At 42.8% G+C, this 19737-nt stretch overlaps 1 protein-coding gene across 2 annotated transcripts in view; it reads left to right on the forward strand.

Moving 5' to 3' along the window:
* LOC121003843 (alpha-2-macroglobulin-like) overlaps window positions 1-18217 on the forward strand; it is a 100437-nt gene extending 82220 nt beyond the window's left edge. For both annotated transcript variants that reach the window (XM_040435767.1, XM_040435768.1), the window contains exons 30-36: window positions 501-716; window positions 4791-4915; window positions 8928-9018; window positions 9111-9179; window positions 12397-12499; window positions 16372-16416; window positions 18030-18217. In XM_040435767.1, the coding sequence (XP_040291701.1) occupies window positions 501-716; window positions 4791-4915; window positions 8928-9018; window positions 9111-9179; window positions 12397-12499; window positions 16372-16416; window positions 18030-18055 (675 nt within the window). In that variant the 3' untranslated portion in view covers window positions 18056-18217. The remainder of the gene's footprint in view (window positions 1-500; window positions 717-4790; window positions 4916-8927; window positions 9019-9110; window positions 9180-12396; window positions 12500-16371; window positions 16417-18029) is intronic.
* The last annotated feature ends 1520 nt before the right edge of the window (window positions 18218-19737 follow it).

Genomic DNA, 19737 nt, shown 5'->3' on the forward strand with positions numbered 1-19737 from the left:
ATGAAGCACCTATTACACTTTACTGAGATAGAAATTGGATAAAGTGGGTGAGGCAGAAGGTGATTTTCTCCACTTAATAAAAAAAGCTTAAATTTATCAGAAATCTGGGGCATTGCTCTTTGCATTCTGTATTTACTGAGCGTGATTGACGCATGTGCACTGGGATACTGGGTGGAACAAGGAGGCCCATACTAAGTTTTGCTATGGGGTCCGATGAGATCTGTGTGCGCTCCTGTGGTAAAATAACAGTTCCATACATTAACCAAATAACTATTATATACAGATAGTTGCAAGAACACTATATACTGTGGTGGCCATTTCAACAGGGATGGTTAAAGTACCCAGTGGAACCACAGAGGTTGCACAACCCTTATGTCTACTCTAAACCAGGAGGTTTGTAGGAGATGGTTGGAATAGTTGTTCACCTAACACTGACTTTTTATCTTCATTTTGTCTGCTCTGTTAACCTCAACATTCAATATCTTTTGTTTTCTAACCAGGACACAGTTGTTGCTCTTCAGGGGCTCGCTCTCTATGGTTCTCATACTGTCAGCCATGATGGTCCCAGAGAAGTCACTCTAACCCTGGACAATGCTCAAGTTGCAAAATTCACTGTGGAAGATTCTAACCGTCTACTCCTGCAAAAGGCTCCTTTATCTAGTGTGCCGGGAGAATATACTGCCACTGTCACCGGGCCGGGTTGTGTGTATTTACAGGTAAGGAGCTACTGAAATGCACATCCAGATACGATACTCATGTGATCGGGGTACAGAAGAAAAAAAACTATTTGGCTGCGTTTGGAGCCAATCACTTTCCACTAGGGTCTATGCCTTTGATTCATTGATCCAAAATCTATGAGACTTTATTGATGATATACAAGTTGGTCCTCGAGTTTTTTTAGATGAAATCAGCAACCTTTCCCCGCTCACAGCAGATCTAAAAAAGTGGGTGTGGAGTAGGCGGGGAAGAGGACAGGCCAGTAGGCTGTCTCATTTATCATTTTTTCGCCTATTTTAGGCATACAAAATGGCCTAAATGTAGGTTGTCTCACATTTAGAAGCAGCGGTGGATCCGCCAAAGTTATGTAGTGGCCAGCGCCTCTACATCACTGCGACGGATACACCGCCAGTGCAGGGCTTAATTAAATAAAACGCCAGTCTTAATAAATGTTCCCCATAGTGCCATTTCACTGCATATTGTTCTCCCCCAGCGCCCATTTCCCTGCATATTGTTATCCCCAGTGCCCATTTCCCTGCATATTGTTATCCCCAGCGCCCATTTCACTGCATATTGTTGTCCCCAGCACCCATTTTCCTGCATATTGTTGTCCCCAGTGGCTATTTCACTGCATATTGTTGGTCCCAGGGTCCATTTTCCTGCAAATTGTTGTCCCCAGGGTCCATTTTCCTGCAAATTGTTGTCCCCAGGGTCCATTTTACTGCATATTGTTGTCCCCAGTGGCCATTTCACTGCATATTGTTGGTCCCAGGGTCCATTTTCCTGCAAATTGTTGTCCCCAGGGTCCATTTTCCTGCAAATTGTTGTCCCCAGGGTCCATTTTACTGCATATTGTTGTCCCCAGTGGCCATTTCACTGCATATTGTTGGTCCCAGGGTCCATTTTCCTGCATATTATTGTCCCCAGGGTCCATTTTCCTGCAAATTGTTGTGCCCAGCCTCCCTCCACTCTATAGAGTTCTCCCCTTTTGATTGTTATAACATATAAAATCGTTGGTGGTTTAGTGGATGAGGGAATTATGTGCTGCAGCCACTTACATAGGCTGTTGGTCCTCCGGGTCTGCAGGTCACGTCCTCTCTCTGCTGCTTGCTCCTGCGCGCACGTCCTCTCTCTCCCCCGCTCGCTCCTACGGCCGCGCTGCATACAGAGCATGCACGGCTCTGTATCAGACGCGGCTGCGAAGAAAGAAGAATTGCGCGTGCGCGCTCTTGTGGGAGTGACCGGCCGCCTGGGTGAAAAGTAAGTGCAGTCCGCGCAAGCGCGGCCCATAGATACGGCCGTGGAGCCGTGAAACGATGGGGTAAGAGGGAGGGGAATTTATCAAAATGGCTGCATTTTAAATAATAGAAGCAAATTGCTAAAATTATCTATGGCACTAGTGTAAACTTTTCAAATATGATCCTGCAGATGGGAATACCCCTTTAAGATGAGTGCCATATTTATGAAGCAGTTGCTCCACTTTGTACAACATAGCATTTTAAATTACACTTTTGTTTTTTAAAAAGTTCTTCCTCTTAATAAAGAAAACTGTAAATTTGTGAGAAAGATGAGTGTCTTTACAGTCTACTTTGCTTGGGAGTGTTTGATACTTGTGTACTGAAAAGCTGAGTTGGACAAGGGACCCAGGGGCAGACTTGTCATAGACTCTACAGGGAATTTTCCCAGTGGGCTCATGCCCACAGGGCCACTCGAGACCTCCTGTCTGCCGCTGGCCGGTTATATACTACTGCGGGCACTATAGGGGTCATTGTTAAAGAAAGTCCAGGCAATATGCTAAGGATAGGGTTGGTGCTGTGGCCCATATCTCACCTCCTAAGCCCCATGCTCCATATCCACATTTGAAACAATTGGAGGGGGAACAGAATGTGGCAGCTTTTGATGGCCACCACAGAAGGACAACTTCTGAGGAGGTATTCTGTGCTGCATTGTGGTATTTGGTTCTTTGGGATGGTATTCTGTCCTGCACTGTGGTATTGCCAACCCTGCAAACTTGTATTGGCCCCATCTACTTGTTTTCCCCCACTTTCTGTCAATTTGGACCCACCTACAACATTGGGGCTGCTTTTAGGGTTTTACCAGGGCCACTTTAAGTTCCCAGTTCGCCCCTGAGGGGAGTCCATATGGACCCTATGGGATCTGTGTAAGCTCCTGGTCTGTGTAATAGGCAAGGGTGTTACTACACAACAATGAAATACAGATAGTCACAGATCTCATCCTTATGTTTTGTTATAATGGAAATTTAAAAAGGCCAAATTATAAAAAGAGTGAAAGGGGCATTCATCCTGGAACTTCCCCCTCTACCACCCAGTTCCTACAGACTTTTCCAAAGTAAGACATGGGATTTGAAAATAATTAAAGTGTATATTATTTTACAAAAATACAATTATATTTATAATGTGACTAAAGAGCTTTTACTAGCATTCATACAACGGGCGGAGGCTTCATTCTTCTGCTTGCATTGCTATTTAGAAGAAATATGGTGGAAAAGCATGCCTGTTTATTTCAATAGGAAGAAGGGCAGCAAAGTACATTTGGCAATGCTTATCTCCCAGTAGAAGAAAGCATCAGGCATGTTAAGGAGGACCTCTTGCATTTCTTAACATGCTACTTTGGTAAATCAATGTATTCCCCATAATATGACAATTCATTCTGGAGCACATTGTCTTAGATCTCTATGCTATGTGTTGCACCAGCAATCCATGCCCATCACCACCTTCCTGCCGGGGAGCTCACCTGGTTGCCTACTTTGCCTCCCTGGTGGCCCCTGCTCACCTGTGCCTTCTTTGGCTTTTCTTAACCTTCCACAGCCTATGGCTGACCACCCTAAGATATTTAAGGTGCCTTTCCTTGTAGGAGAGTGCCTAAGCAATAGGTTCTAGTATTCTAGTGCCCTGCTAAGGTGTGCCGTCATCTCATTTGTATGCCTGTTTACTGGCTTCTGCCTGATCTCCGGATTTGACCCCTGACTGATCTCCATGCTGACCTTCAGCTGCCTGCCTTAAACTTCAGACTTATTTTGGATTTCCCTAACTTCGGCTTGTCCCTGACTATATTTTTGCCTGACCCCTCTGTGTTTCACACTGGTTTCTCTTGACCCCCATTGGCCGACTCCAAGAAGTAGCAGCCTGGTGGTTCCCCTGCAGCAGAATACAGATCCCTGTATAGGGGTTAAAGGGTGAAAACCAGAGGGCAGCCACTTAGATAACACCCTTAGGACTAGTCCTAAGACAAATATGTTCCGTAGACACAGTGCATCCACATCTGGTATATAAAAATGTGCCACTGCCCTATTTCTCCCTGACATTTCTGAATAAATTGACAATTTTTTGCCTCCACCAAACCTGATCTGGTCCTAGAGTGGTCCTCTGATGGTATATGAAATAAAACCATAAATATGGTAGATAATCTGCTAAGGGAACCTTAAATAATCCAAAATTGTCCCTCAGTACCATCAGATATTGGCTGTGCATCAATGGCTCATGGCTCCACCATTACAAGGCATCTGTAATAGTCTAAAAGTTGGTAACTGGACTACTACAGATGCTAAGGAAACCTCGCACGTCCATACAGACTTTGGCATTTTAGGTCATGTTATCACATTACATAGGGTCTGCTTGCAATGACAATAAGCTAGTACAAGTCCACTATAGAACCAAAGAGACAGCAAATGACTTGAAGAACTTGAACTGGTAACATCGTATACAGGAGTTAAGGTGGAGGAGACCACTACCTGATAAGATCTATTATTTAGTAGTCACCCTGTCAACAAACTGGTTGGCTGTAGATGTCTATCTACCTGCATGCACGGCTAGAACTATTATCTATTTTCATCTTGGGGAACCACTGAGAAACTTTTAGCAGTGTCCTGGGATTCTCTGGAACTCCATTTGCAAAGTCTTTCCCAGTCTGACAGTGTGTTACTTTATCTTGTAACCTGTATAAAAATAAAGAGTTATAACCAAGTCAAAATAGGATCAACGACTTATTTGCTTCATTTTCAGAGGGAGGTCACTTTGTTGCAATATGACAGAGACTCACTCTTTGTGTTGCAGACTAACCTGAAGTACAACATACCACATCCTGAGGGTGAAGCACCATTTAACATTTCCGTGTACACTGTGCCAGAGATCTGTACCGTCAAGTCCCTTAAATCATTTAACATCCTAGTCAATGTCAGGTGAGGTATACAGATGTGAAATGTATAATGGATTGTATATGTGTACAGTATATATTGTGTGGGGTATTAATCCTCTGGAAGCCACACTGTGTAGTAGATAACCTCACTGAACATCACATCTTACTGCCATTCAAAAGTTTAAAGCATACCTGAGTTTTCCATAAATGTTTCCATAATGGCTGTGCTTCTTTGTACAATCATAACTATAAAGAAGCGGGTCTTTTTTTTCTGTCTCCCTAATGTTTCTTTCAGCCATATTATTCCCTGTTTCAGCTGCACAGCTAGATGCATTTCACTTAGAAGCAGGGGGCATATCTGTTCTGTGAAATCTACCAGCACCCTACTGCCGTGACATCCATTTGATTACTTCCCACTATTATGTTTGTTTTGCTGTGGAGCTCACAGAAGAGATAAATCAAAATTACAGACAAACAGGAGGCTCCTATAATATTCAAAAGCTTTATCAGGCTCAAGATCTCAGCTACCATCCGACACGCTTCCTCTCAGCTGTCTTCTGTGTATCCGTTACTGGGGACGGATCTTGCCTGACAACAGGCAGTGGACTGCAAATTAGGTGGAAGTGAGATCCCTAGTGACTTTGCAACTTTTTTTTTTCAGGTTGAGGCAGACGTATTTTTTAAATGAAGTGATTTAGAAATTTGCTAGTTACTGCTAGTTCTCTATTCAATGAAATCAAATTGTGTTAAAGTACAGTGACTCTTTACGGCAAATGAATATTATTAATGTGAATTCCCATATTTAAATCATTTATGTACGCATTACTTGTAAAGTAGAATATAGAGACCTTGCAAAGATCATTTAGGACCTACTATTATGTATAGGGTTAGTCACCTGTAAAGAAACATTTGGTTAGAAAGTATTGTACTGATGGAAATGTGCATTGGAGCCTTGGGAACAACTTAGTTTTGTACATAGTTTTTCCACAGGATAGGTGATAAATGTATGATCACTGAGAGCCCCATCACGGGGACCCCCATGATCACTCGAACGTGGGACCTAATTTTCTGTTCCAGAGAGATTTGAAAAGAACAATGATCATGCACGCACCTTGCAACTGTATTGATGGTCAGTGGGACTAATGGAGGTAGCAGAGTGCTGTACTGCTGACTGCTGCTCCATTCAACATGGAGGATCAGAATCTAGTGATCATGAGGTCCCAGTGGTCGAGCCCCCAGGGATCATATATTTCTCAACTATCCTGTGTACAAAACTGAAAGACAGATTTTCTTAGGGGGTGAACTCCAGTGGCCCTACTACCCCACTACTCTGTCAAGGTACAGGAACATGCCATGTTATTGTAGGGAGATGTACAAACCGGATTCCAAAAAAGTTGGGACACTAAACAAATTGTGAATAAAAACTGAATGCAATGATGTGGAGATGGCAAATGTCAATATTTTATTTGTAATAGAACGTAGATGACAGATCAAACGTTTAATCCGAGTAAATGTATAATTTTAAAGGAAAAATACGTTGATTCCAATTTTCACGGTGTCAACAAATCCCAAAAAAGTTGGGACAAGTAGCAATAAGAGTCTGGAAAAAGTAAATTTGAGCATAACGAAGGGCTGGAAGACCAATTAACACTAATTAGGTCAATTGGCAACATGATTGGGTATAAAAAGAGCTTCTCAGAGTGGCAGTGTCTCTCAGAAGCCAAGATGGGTAGAGGATCACCAATTCCCACAATGTTGCGCAGAAAGATAGTGGAGCAATATCAGAAAGGTGTTACCCAGCGAAAAATTGCAAAGACTTTGCATCTATCATCATCAACTGTGCATAACATCATCCGAAGATTCAGAGAATCTGGAACAATCTCTGTGCGTAAGGGTCAAGGCCGTAAAACCATACTGGATGCCCGTGATCTCCGGGCCCTTAAACGACACTGCACCACAAACAGGAATGCTACTGTAAAGGAAATCACAGAATGGGCTCAGGAATACTTCCAGAAACCATTGTCAGTGAACACAATCCACCGTGCCATCCGCCGTTGCCAGCTGAAACTCTACAGTGCAAAGAAGAAGCTATTTCTAAGCAAGATCCACAAGCTCAGGCGTTTTCACTGGGCCAGGGATCATTTAAAATGGAGTGTGGCAAAATGGAAGACTGTTCTGTGGTCAGACGAGTCACGATTCGAAGTTCTTTTTGGAAATCTGGGACGCCATGTCATCCGGACCAAAGAGGACAAGGACAACCCAAGTTGTTATCAACACTCAGTTCAGAAGCCTGCGTCTCTGATGGTATGGGGTTGCATGAGTGCGTGTGGCATGGGCAGCTTGCATGTCTGGAAAGGCACCATCAATGCAGAAAAATATATTCAGGTTCTAGAACAACATATGCTCCCATCCAGACGTCATCTCTTTCAGGAAAGACCCTGCATTTTTCAACAAGATAATGCCAGACCACATTCTGCATCAATCACAACATCATGGCTGCGTAGGAGAAGGATCCGGGTACTGAAATGGCCAGTCTGCAGTCCAGATCTTTCACCTATAGAGAACATTTGGCGCATCATAAAGAGGAAGGGTCAACAAAGAAGGCCCAAGACGATTGAACAGTTAGAGGCCTGTATTAGACAAGAATGGGAGAGCATTCCTATTTCTAAACTTGAGAAACTGGTCTCCTCGGTGCCCAGACGTCTGTTGAGTGTTGTAAGAAGAAGGGGAGATGCCACACAGTGGTGAAAATGGCCTTGTCCCAACTTTTTGGGGATTTGTTGGCACCATGAAATTCTGATTCAACATATTTTTCCCTTAAAATGGTACATTTTCTCAGTTTAAACTTTTGCTCCGTGATTTATGTTCTATTCTGAATAAAATATTAGAAGTTGGCACCTCCACATCATTGCATTCAGTTTTTATTCACGATTTGTATAGTGTCCCAACTTTTTTGGAATCCGGTTTGTATAACAGTAGGGAGGGTAGAGGAAGCAATCACATCCAGGCTAAGTTTAGAGGGCCATCATGTATACAAAAGTTAAGCTTAAAGCAGCACTGAGCTTTCAACAAACTTTGCATTAATCAATAGTACATTGTGTGTGTACATGAGGAATAACACTATTTCTGGCCATTATATCAATTGTAGCTGGCTTTTTCTATCAGTTTCCCTCTGTTCTTGCCGAATATCTGATTGCAGTTCTCTCAGACATGGTGGGTGGAGACTAGCTGCCAATCACTGAACACACAAAAGTAGAGAAAAATCTCCTTCCTAACTGTCTCACAGTCATTTAGAAGCAGTCTCAGCATAATGGGGGACATTACAGAGGACTTCTGACCTATATTTTTGTGAATGAAGCACTTGTTGTTGAGTTATATAAACGTCTTATATAGTTGTGCAGTCTTTCTTGTTTGTATGTATTTCCTCCTCAGCTCCTGCTCACTCCTGCCCTCTCCATAGACTTGTATTGACATGTGTAATATGATCCTCCTGCAGAGATGACCTGTTCTGGACAGAAAAAAAAGGCATTTTTTTCAAAGTGTAAAGCAATTAGTGGGGGAAGAAGTAGAGCTGGTAAATAGCACATAACAGAACTAGACAGTTCTCACTGATAAAACATATTACAAAGGTTCTTGTGGTTGCTTGTACTATTGATTTATATAAAAGTTGTGTGAAAAGTTAGTTACCGTTTAAATGTTTTTTTATGCCATAATATTTTATGATATAATATATTAGGCCATAAAAACACAATGAAGGTCTTATGGCTGGGGTCCTCACCAGTACGAAGAACATGGATGGATACAGTTCAGGAGACTGTGGAGGGCAGGATAAGCATGACGGGGCCCCATTAAAGTTAATAAAAGTTATGGAAAACACAACATGAAAGAGTATTCACTCTGGGGTCAGACTCACTGCTCATATATGTTCTTTGAAGCTTCCAGCAAAGAAAGTGACAGGCTTAGACAAAACTCTGGTTCCTGAGAACAATAGTATTGATATCTGCCCCCTGCTGTGATATTGGAGCATATGTATATAATTAAATCTATTCTCACAGCTACATTGGCAACAGAGAGAACTCAAATATGGCATTGGTGGAAATCAAGCTCCCATCCGGATACACACCGAACAAGTCTTCTGTCAAACAGGTACAGAAAGCTCACACAATATACAGTGACCACAATATATTTATATTTTCAGATAAAAAAAACTGTTCATTTATACTTACTCTGTTTTCCAGCTACGGGGACATAATTTGATTAGCAGGGCAGAGGCGCACCCCAATAAAGTTATTGTGTACTTTGATAAGGTGAGATGATTTCTTTTTGCTTCAATGTAAAGGGGTTCTCTGGAGTTTATATCCCTGTCATAATTCCTACCCCATTTACAGCTGTCCAAACACTGCATGCCGTCCTTGTGTACTGTCCATATGGGATATCTCTGTATTGTCAGTGTGAAAGTGGTAAAATATATTTGATGGTAGCCTGGCAATCTTTAGCAGACCTCTGGCTTTCATGGAAATCCATTGACACCCAGCCTGGTGTCACAGGGGCTGATGATGGTGCCACCTTACCGTTTGATTCTACCATTAGGCACTGTGTGGCATCAATAGACCCATCTCAGCTATAATAAATCCCTTTTTACCTAGAATGGGTTTGTCAGATTCAAAAAATATATATATTTTTTTCATTTCTGGTGGTCAAAAAGTTAAATTAACCTGATAGACTGGACCTTATTAATAGTGTGAACAGAGCCTAAGGGATGGGGAAGGGAGATTATCCATATTGATTGCCAGATTTCTAGGGTACTAAAGTCTCAGTTGATTGCAGAAGCCACATTTTGCACACCAATTTGCAACATTTTACGATTTTCCACCCAGGGGTGGACTGGCCATAGACCCTACAGGGAAATTTCCCGATGGGCTGATGCCCAAGGGGCCACCCACGCTGTCTTCATGGTCGCCAACCTGGTACATAAAGATCTGATGCTCTCAACGTTAATTAATGTAGGAGCATCAGGCACTTATGCTCCTACATTATGCCCCTGTCTCCTACATCTTGATTGATGTTCTCTCAGGCAGGGAACATTATCAGCAGGCCTCATTAGATCTCACACAGGCAGTCAAGCTACAGGAGGCCGGGCAAACCTTGACTTGGAGGAGAAAAATGCCGGCCTCCTTGACTTGAAGAGACTCATTTCCATACAGCGGAAAGAAGATTAAAAGTGCATTTTTAGCGCATTTACTAGTTAGAATACCACAACAAGAACTGCTTCTAGAAACCCATAAGCACATCATATAGCAATCAGCCATTTATGGCCTATCCTGTTGATATAGATAATGGAGAAAAGTAGACGAAACCCACAAGTCGGCGCTGCCAGCGGTATAGATGCAGAAACAGTGTTCTGAGGAAGTTCTTCTGTATTGTAATAATAAAATGTCAATGCATTTCTGGGACAGAGCGTCCCCTTCATCAGGACAGTAATGATAAGACATGCACAGGGAAGCTTTAAAAAGGCACATTTATTGGCGGGCTGATTGAGAAGTGGGGGAGGGGAGGTGCACAGGTGTGTTTTACGTAATTTACTGAGTCTGCAGTTAGTATTGTAGGGTAGTTTGCTAATGGTGTAAAATCACATTGTCATAAGAGTAAGGGCTCATGCACACGACTGTATGTATTTTGCGGTCTGCAAAAAACAGATCCGCAAAAAATACGGATGACGTCCATGTGCATTCCGTATTTTGCGGAACGGAACAGCTGGCCCGTCATAGAACTGTACTATCCTTGTTCGTAATGCGGACAATAATAGTAGGACATGTTCTATTTTTTTGCGGAACCGAAATACGGAAATATGGAAACAGAATGCACACGGAGTAACTTTAGGTTTTTTTGCGGACCTATTGAGGTGAATGGTTCGCATACGGTCCGCAAAAAAAACGGAACGGACACGGCAAGAAAATACGTTTGTGTGCATGAGCCCTAGGAATATCCCTCATGCAGCATTAGAGTGAGCGCTTGCTGCAACAGGTTAAAACAATCGCATCCAGTATCTGTTTCCCTGGGGGCTCCGCGATCCATTACATGCTATGTGCCGTGCGCCAGCCATGGAGCAGAAGATGTTCATCTCGCTGGTTTTTACATTTCAGGAGAAAAGGGTACATTGGAAAAAATATATTGTACACGTTGTACAGTAGGGGGGTCGGGTGCTGCGCTATGCAGCTGGATGGAGTGGCTGCAGGATAATAAATATATAGACTAGCATCAGATAAAAAGTGTCGAATTTCATCGTTATCCTAGGGGATTTGGGTATTGTATAGCTGTAGTTCCCATTTTTCAATGGGAATTATAGAGGGACGATCAAAGGAAATTAGGGACATCGGGTATGGCAGCCCTGTACAAGCAAAAAACAATGACTTAATAACAGTAAAAGTAAAGGGGTGGGATAAGAAAGTAAAAAATTGAATAAAACTAAATAACAGCTAAATATAGAAATATAAAACTATAAATATAAAAATTATAACAATAAAATTACAACGATCTCATAGACTTTTGGGGGCAGTCTGTCGTTAGTTATAAAATGGTTTCACTAATTTCGTTAAGACCGTATGGGTTGAGGGTATCAAGTTGATAAATCCAATAGACCTCTCTTTTCTGTAATTTTTCAAATCGATTAAATGGATTATCAGGTATAAAATCCATTAGCGTAATTCTAAAGAGATGGTTCTCTTGATCAGTTGTGGACGCGCAAAGTGTATTGATAGGCTGTGTGTCAAACATTGCTTTCAGATATTGTGCCTATGCTGGTTGTAATTCCTGCGTAGTGCGCCCAATGTATTGCAATCCGCATCCACATTCTATCAAATATATAACATACGAGGCGTGGCATGTGAGATGGTGTTTGATTGGGAATACACTGCCATCTTGGAGGGTGCTTGTCGGTATGGGTACCCCGTTTCGGCTGATGCTGTTTTAGTTGGCTTGGGGTGAGAATATTTTGTATAGTAGGAGCTCATCTGTACGTAATCTTGTGCCCACCGGAAAGATATTTGGGTAAATGTGGGTCCTGGCGTAGGTTGTGCCAGTGTTTTTTAAGGCTCATTAGGATATATTTATTTGATGTGTTGAACTGCGTGACAAATCGTATGTGGTCTGTGATTGTTTTAAGCCAGGCACAAGGCACTCGTACTGCGTCTGTGTCATACTTTTTTGTATTGTATTTTGTACTAGCTTTTTAGGATAGCCTTCATCACTAAACCTCTTTTCTAATATTTTCGATTGAAATTTGTAATCTTGATTGCTCGTGCAGTTTCGTCTGATTATCCATTATATCTGCACATACACTAAGATGATATCGCACATGAGGCGCTGTATGTTTTTGTCTTTGTTTTCTTTCTATATATACTATCCTGTTGATATGCCATAAATGGATTGTCCAAAAGGGAAAACTCCTTTAAGGACAAACCAGAAACTTCTAAGAATAAAAAGATGAAATCACTTACTAACTCGCCATTCTTTTTCTTGTATCAGCTTGGTAAAGAGATGAAGTCCTTCACGTTCTCAGTTGAACAAGAAATTCCTGTCGGTAACCTTCGGGCAGCCACTGCCACCATCTTAGACTACTATGAGACAGGTAACCATCACTGCTCCTCACTTCTATATGGATATATCTGTGTACACAGTCACCTGATAATAGGTGGACATCATACTTGCCAACTTTTGAGAAGAGACATCACAGAGATTCCAAAAATGGGAAGAAAAAGAAGAGCTCGTAGCTCAAAATACACTGACCAAAAATATAAACGCAACACTTTTGGTTTTGCTCCTATTTTGCATGAGCTGAACTCAAAGATCTGAAACATTTTCTACATACACAAAAGACCCATTACTCTCAAATATTGTTCACAAATCTGTCTAAATCTATGTTAGTGAGCACTTCTCCTTTTCCGAGATAATCCATTCCACCTCACAGGTGTGGCATATCAAGGTGCTGATTAGACAGCATGAATATTGCACAGGTGTGCCTTAGACTGCCCACAATAAAAGGCCACTCTGAAATGTGCACCGTTTTGCCTTACTGGGAGGAGGGAGTCATAAAACCAGTCAGTATCTGGTGTGGCCACCATTTGCCTCATGCAGTGCAACACATCTCCGTCGCATAGAGTTGATCAGGTTGTTGATTGTGGCCTGTGGGATGTTGGTCCACTCCTCTACAATAGCTGTGCGAAGTTGCAGAATATTGGCAGGAACTGGAACACCCTGTCGTATACGCCGATCCAGAGCATCCCAAACATGCTCAATGGTGACATGTCCGGTGAGTATGCTGGCCATGCAAGAACTGGGATGTTTTCAGCTTCCAGGAATTGTGTACAGATCCTTGCAATATGGGGCCGTACATTATCATGCTTCAACATGAGGTGATGGTCGTGGATGAATGGAACAACAATGGACCTCAGGATCTCGTCACGGTATCTCTGTGCATTCAAAATGCCATCAATAAAATGCACCTGTGTTCATTGTCCATAACATACGCCTGCCCATACCATAACCCCATCGCCACCATGGGACACTCGATCAACAACGTTCACGTCAGCAAACCGCTCCCCCACACATGACGCCACACGCGCTGTCTGCCATCTGCCCTGAACAATGAAAACCGTGACTCATCCGTGAACAGAATGCCTCTCCAACGTGCCAGACGCTATAGAATGTGAGCATTTGCCCACTCAAGTCAGTTACGATGACGTACTGCAGTCAGGTCCAGACCCCGATGAGGACATCGAGCATGCAGATGAGCTTCCCTGAGACGGTTTATGACGGTTTGTGCAGAAATTCTTTGTTTATGCAAACCGATTGTTGCTGCTGCTGTCCGGGTGGCTGGTCTCATACGATCATGGAGGTGAACATGCTGGATGTGGAGGTCCTGGGCTGGTGTGGTTACACATGGTCTGCGGTTGTGAAGCCGGTTGGATGTACTGCCAAATTTTCTGAAACGCCTTTGGAGACGGCTTATAGTAGAGAAATGGACATTCATTGCACGGGCAACAGCTCTGGTAGACATTCCTGCAGTCAGCATACCAACTGCACGCTCCCTTAACATCTGTGGCATTGTGCTGTGTGATCAAACTGCACGTTTCAGAGTGGCCTTTTTTTGTGGGCAGTCTAAGGCACACCTGTGCAATATTCATGTTGTCTAATCAGCACCTTGATATGCCAGACCTGTGAGGTGGGATGGATTATCTTGGCAAAGGAGAAGTGCTCACTAACACAGATTTAGACAGATTTGTGAACAATATTTGAGAGTAATGGGTCTTTTGTGTATGTAGAAAATGTTTCAGATCTTTGAGTTCAGCTCATGCAAAATAGGAGCAAAACCCAAAGTGTTGCATTTATATTTTTGATCAGTGTAGTTTCATTATGCCCTGCCCATTTACATAGCACGTGCCTTCAACATACAGTATGGCATTTGAATTACAAATAGTAAAGATACCCCCCTTCAGCACACCCCAAAATTAATACAGACCATACAGCAGAACCATTTGAACCAATGAAGATATAGACTGCAGCTCAGTAATTTATACAGACCCCATGCCAAACCAACCATGTTTACAGACCAAGGGCCAGACCTGCCCAGTTTACAGACCCCAGGCCATATCCCCATATTTACAGACTCCCTCCCTCTATATAAAGTCCGGACCACTACCCCCCTGTATATAAAGTCCAGACCAGAACCAGCCTGTATAGAGACTCCAGACCTGACCCACTTGGTTTAGGATACATTCATAGGACTGTCAGTTTTTCATGGCTATTTTGCATCCATGTGTGCATCCATTTTCTGTCAATCTATCCATTGTGCTGTTTTGCATCCATAAATAGGGATGTGGTTCATTGGCTTTTTTTGTTAAACCCATATGTTGCAGTACCATTAGTATACATAATGCCCCCATAGTGCCACCTGGACATCCAATGGCCCCCATTATATATAATGCCCCCTGTACATCCAATGGCCCCCATTATATATAATGGCCCCCACCACCCCCAATAGTGATGACAGATCCTTAAAAAAAAAAAAAACATACTTACCTCATGCACTTGCATACCTCCCAACTTTTTGGACGGTCAAAGAAGGACACTTATGGTTCATTGTGTGTGAGATCCATTTTTCCTGCATATCTATACACTTTAATAGTTTTCTCTTACGAGATGGTGCAAAAATAATCTGAATTCTATACATTTCTAAAATCCCAACTGCATCAAATAATGAAATTATACACAAGACTGGCTCAAATATACAGAGAGGAACCAGACAGATACTCTCTGGGTCAATATTGTGAATGTAATAATGCAAATCTATACATCAGATCAAAAAGAGGGACATTTAAAGAGCAAAGAGGGACATTGGTCAAAAAGAGGGACTGTCCCTCCAAAAGAGGGACACTTGGGAGGTCTGCACTTGCACTGGAGGCACAATAACCCGATGCTACCAGTGTCATGTGACGTTATGATGCTGGGAGCGTCAGGTCCTGCGGCCTCCCGTGTGGAGCATGTGTTCCCTCCCGCTCCCGTGCAAGTGGATGAGGTGAGTATTTTTTTAAGGGTCTGTTGGCACTACCAGGGGTGATCGGGAGCCATTATGCATACTAGGGCGCTATATGGGGGCCATTATATATACTGGTGCACTATGGGGAGGCACTTACATATACTGAAAGGACCTTTTTTTACATAGTGTTCCCATTTTAACAGCTATTAGATCAGTGCACGCTTGTCTAAATGGTTGTTAAAAATGAGTCCATTGTTTTCAAGGGGTCTGTCTGGCCATTTAAAAACTGGTTCTAAAAACGGCAGTGTGAATTCAGTCTTAGAGACCCTAGACCAGATCCCTCCCCCCCCCATGTAAACACCACAATCTGCCCACGTGTTCAAAAACCCAACTCCCCATTCTTGTGCTTCCATTCACTCTCGGGGCCACCGTGTTGGTACTCAGAAGCAGCGGGAAGTGCAGGAACGGGGACTCTGTGTGCCTCCAAATTTCTGTGTGCTTTGAGTTGTAGTTTCGGTACAAATGTATCACAGTGGCTAATGCTGACTGATAAGTCTGGCACACCTATTTGTTGGCTTAGCTTACCTCCCAAAATTCGCCAAATCTTTGAATGATCATGCTTCTAGGCCACACTCGTTCCCATGAATCCACGCCCTCTTTCTGTTAAGCCATACCCTTTGTTGGGAGAGTCACAAAAAGTGTGTTAAAGTTTCTAATGAATGTGGTAATGAATGTGGTGCATGTACATCATGGGCACCAGAATTTGGGCACATTTAGGATACAAAATCTGTATGGTGCCGCGTATAAATCCATATGCCCCCTAGTGGCAGATGTGGGTAAACATTTAGCTATATGGCCATATGAGAGTTCCTGTTCAGGGCTTTCACTAGGATCTTGACAAAAAGCTTCTGTGTGAGTTATATAACAATATCTGGCGTTACTATTGTTTTTTTTTCTCCCTCTAGATGACATCGCTGTGACAAAATACTTCCACCCCTGCAGTAACAATGGTGAGGAGATGCAGATCTCAACCAAAAGGTTGTCTATAAGGGCGTAACAATACACCGGGGGCCTGATGGGGACTCAGAAGGACCATTTACTGTATCTCATGTGAAACTGAGTTTTACAGGAACTTGGTTACCCCTGTGCATGCCTGTTAATGCAATTTATACATTCTTGTCAACTCTCCTGGAACATTCAGAAGGCTCCCATAGAAAGGAGAGACCACCAAAACTCTTGAAAAAGTTAAAAAATGTCCCAGGTACTGCAGAAGCCCCCTGGAAAGTAGCACCCAATGTAGCTGTGCATGGCACCGAGATGGTGCATCAAAATCTCGTCTACAGTTTGCCTTGCAGAAATTGACCTGAAATCCACAGCGTGTCAGTTGTTGATGTGGATTTTCACCCTTTGTATTGCAATTTTGGGGAATAGATTTTGCCGGGGATGCGTCACGGAAATGCTGCACGATTATCCACATAAAAAATCACCATGAAAGACATACATTGCTTTTTTTGCTTGCGGCCTAAGGGAGTTCTCCCACAATCCGCATTTATCACATTACCAGACTCTGGTGGTGTCATCCTCTTCTTCTGAGTGCATAGGTAAATTGCTGGGAGCCCCACAGATCACTAGTCTGAGGGGTAGCGAACCCTATTCCATCGCACGGGTATATCAGCGGTGAGGAGTTTGCATGGAACAGTAGTCACGCATGCGCGTGGACGCTCCATAAAACCCAAAGGCAGCCAAGTAACTTGCCGGTGGGGAAGACCAGAAAATACAAATGATTGCTGGGGTTCCAAAAATTTTGGAATTTATCACTTTGCATATGTGATAAATGTGAATTGTAGGAGCACCCCCTTTGGCCACATTCAGACGGCTGTAGTGTTTTGTGGTCCGCAAATTGCAGATCTGCAAAACACGGATACCGGCTGTGTGCGTTTTGTATTTTGGCCGGCACTATAATAGAAATGCCTATTCTTGCGGACAAGAATAGGACTTGCTCTATCTTTTTTGTGCGCCCGCGGAACGGAACTACGGAGGCGGACAGCACACGGCGTGCTGTCCTCATCTTTTGCGGCCCCATTGAAATGAATGGATCCGCACCCTTTCTGCAAAATTGCGGGAACGGATGCGGACCTATCCATACGGTCGTCTGAATGAGCCCTTAAAAGGGTTTGTTTTATCAAGAGAATGTCCATATGTCCTACTAGAACATGTAGACATCATAGAGAGAGAACTCCTCCATGAGACAGAGTGGGAATCCTCTGCTCTTCCTATGGAGGACTCAGGGTAAATGTGTATTGCACAGTTGGCCGTTAACATCCATGAATGCCCTTCTATAGTAAATTATAAGTAAAAATATTATCATACTTGAATATGTATTATAATACCCAAAGACGCCCAGTGTGAACATTCCTCGAGTTCCTAATATAAAGATGTACTAATATCGGTATATCTCCCTTTAGCCTGGGCAGCAACTGACATCCCCTTCAGATAAGAACTGAATTCCTCCTATGGCTAGAGGAAAAGATGCCGAGAATATTAGGGAATTGCTATTGATGCAGTTGTATAGTGCATTCTATATGGTGGCATCTTCATAATAATTATCCTTTCATTTCTCCAGGAGATGGAGCACAGAGCACTGAATAGCCCGGCAGGGAAGCATCAGCCAATATGTCAGGCTGGATAAAGAATATACAGAGCTTAACAATTCCACTATATCATCTGTACACAGAATATCCTGATATTTTTTATATGTTGCTGTTTTATGTGATTTATGGGTCGTAATAAAGCAGCCAATCTGTTATAAAAGTGTGTGCTGGATTTTTTATTGATCGGGGCATATTTCAAATGTCGGTGGAATAGTAGAACTATAGAGGACCGATCGGCTCTACTAACATTTCTGATCTAGTACATACATTGTAACCTCTCCAAAATACCACCGCTTAGACCAGATTTCCTATTCTATTATTATGCACACTGTCAATCTTCTTTAAAAACTATGGAGACCTTTGGGGGCAATTTGTTATCATTGCATTTTACTCATTTTGGAGATAAAAATATTTTTTGGTCTTTACTAAAATGTTTCAACAGTTTTCCTCTACAGCTGGATTCTGCTTTACAGTGAACCAATTAGGGAGCTGCTCTGATGGCTGGGTCTCTATCCTTTATCTCTGAACTCCTGACAGCACATAAACAGTCATTTAAAGTTTAAATATTTAAAGCCTGTCTCTACTCTATTCTGCCGTCAGTATGGGCAGCATAAAGTTGATGACAGGTTCCCTTTAACTATGAATGTTTATAAACCCTTTGGACATTACAGATAAGGGCTACATATCCGGCAATCAGAGCAGCTTCCTGACAGATGCTGAGTGAAACAGAAGGGATCGTCTGCAGATGTCGTGAAATTGAAAGCTGTAGAGGGAAAAAACTGTTGAAAATGTTTAAAGGGATTCTGTCACCTCGTTTTACCCTATAGGGCTGCGGACATGCACGGCTAGATCGCCGCTAGCATGTCCGCAATATACCTGTCCTATATCCCTGAGTGCTTTTATTGAGTGTAAAAAATTATTTTATATATATGCAAATCATCCTGGTAAGGTGCCCAAGGCGCTGTACTAACTGTTCTGGAGCCCAGCCACGCCCCCCTGAGAAGGAGCCCAGCACCGCCTGCGTCCGCCGAATCTCCTTGTTGCTTGCGCATGCGCAGTGCCGGCATAGTGTTCCTTCCCTGTGCTGGCATCAGCCTCAGGGAAGGAGCTGCGCATCGCGAGATTATGGCGATCTGACTTTGTGAGCAAGGAGGAGATTCCTGGATGCAGGCGATGCTGGGCTCCTTTTCAGGGGGGGCGTGGCTGGGCTCCAGAACGGTTAGTACAGCCCCTTGGGCACCTTACCAGGCTGATTTGCATATATATAAAATAATTTTTTTTACACTCAATAAAAGCACTCAGAGATATAGGACAGGTATATTGCGGACATGCTAGCGGCGATCTAGCTGTGCATGTCCGCAGCTCTATAGGCTAAAACGAGGTGACAGAATCCTTTTAATAAAGACCAATAGAAAATATGATTTTTAGCCCAGAATGAGTATAATAATAATAATAATAATAATAAAATAAAAACTCCCCTCAAAGGCATCCATAGTTTTTAAGAAGACTACACCTGAAAGACTACTTTGCAATGCAGTTTAGGGTGGTCATCTCAAAGAGGTTTCCTGTACTTCTCAAGTATCTATTCTCTTAATTTTGCAGTTCCTCTGTTATTCCTCCTGGAATTGGGTGCGTCTCGGCACTGTAAACCCTGATTGGAATAGCACAAATAAGATATAT

Source organism: Bufo bufo, chromosome 6 (genome assembly GCF_905171765.1).
Source record: "Bufo bufo chromosome 6, aBufBuf1.1, whole genome shotgun sequence".
NCBI lineage: Eukaryota > Metazoa > Chordata > Amphibia > Anura > Bufonidae > Bufo > Bufo bufo.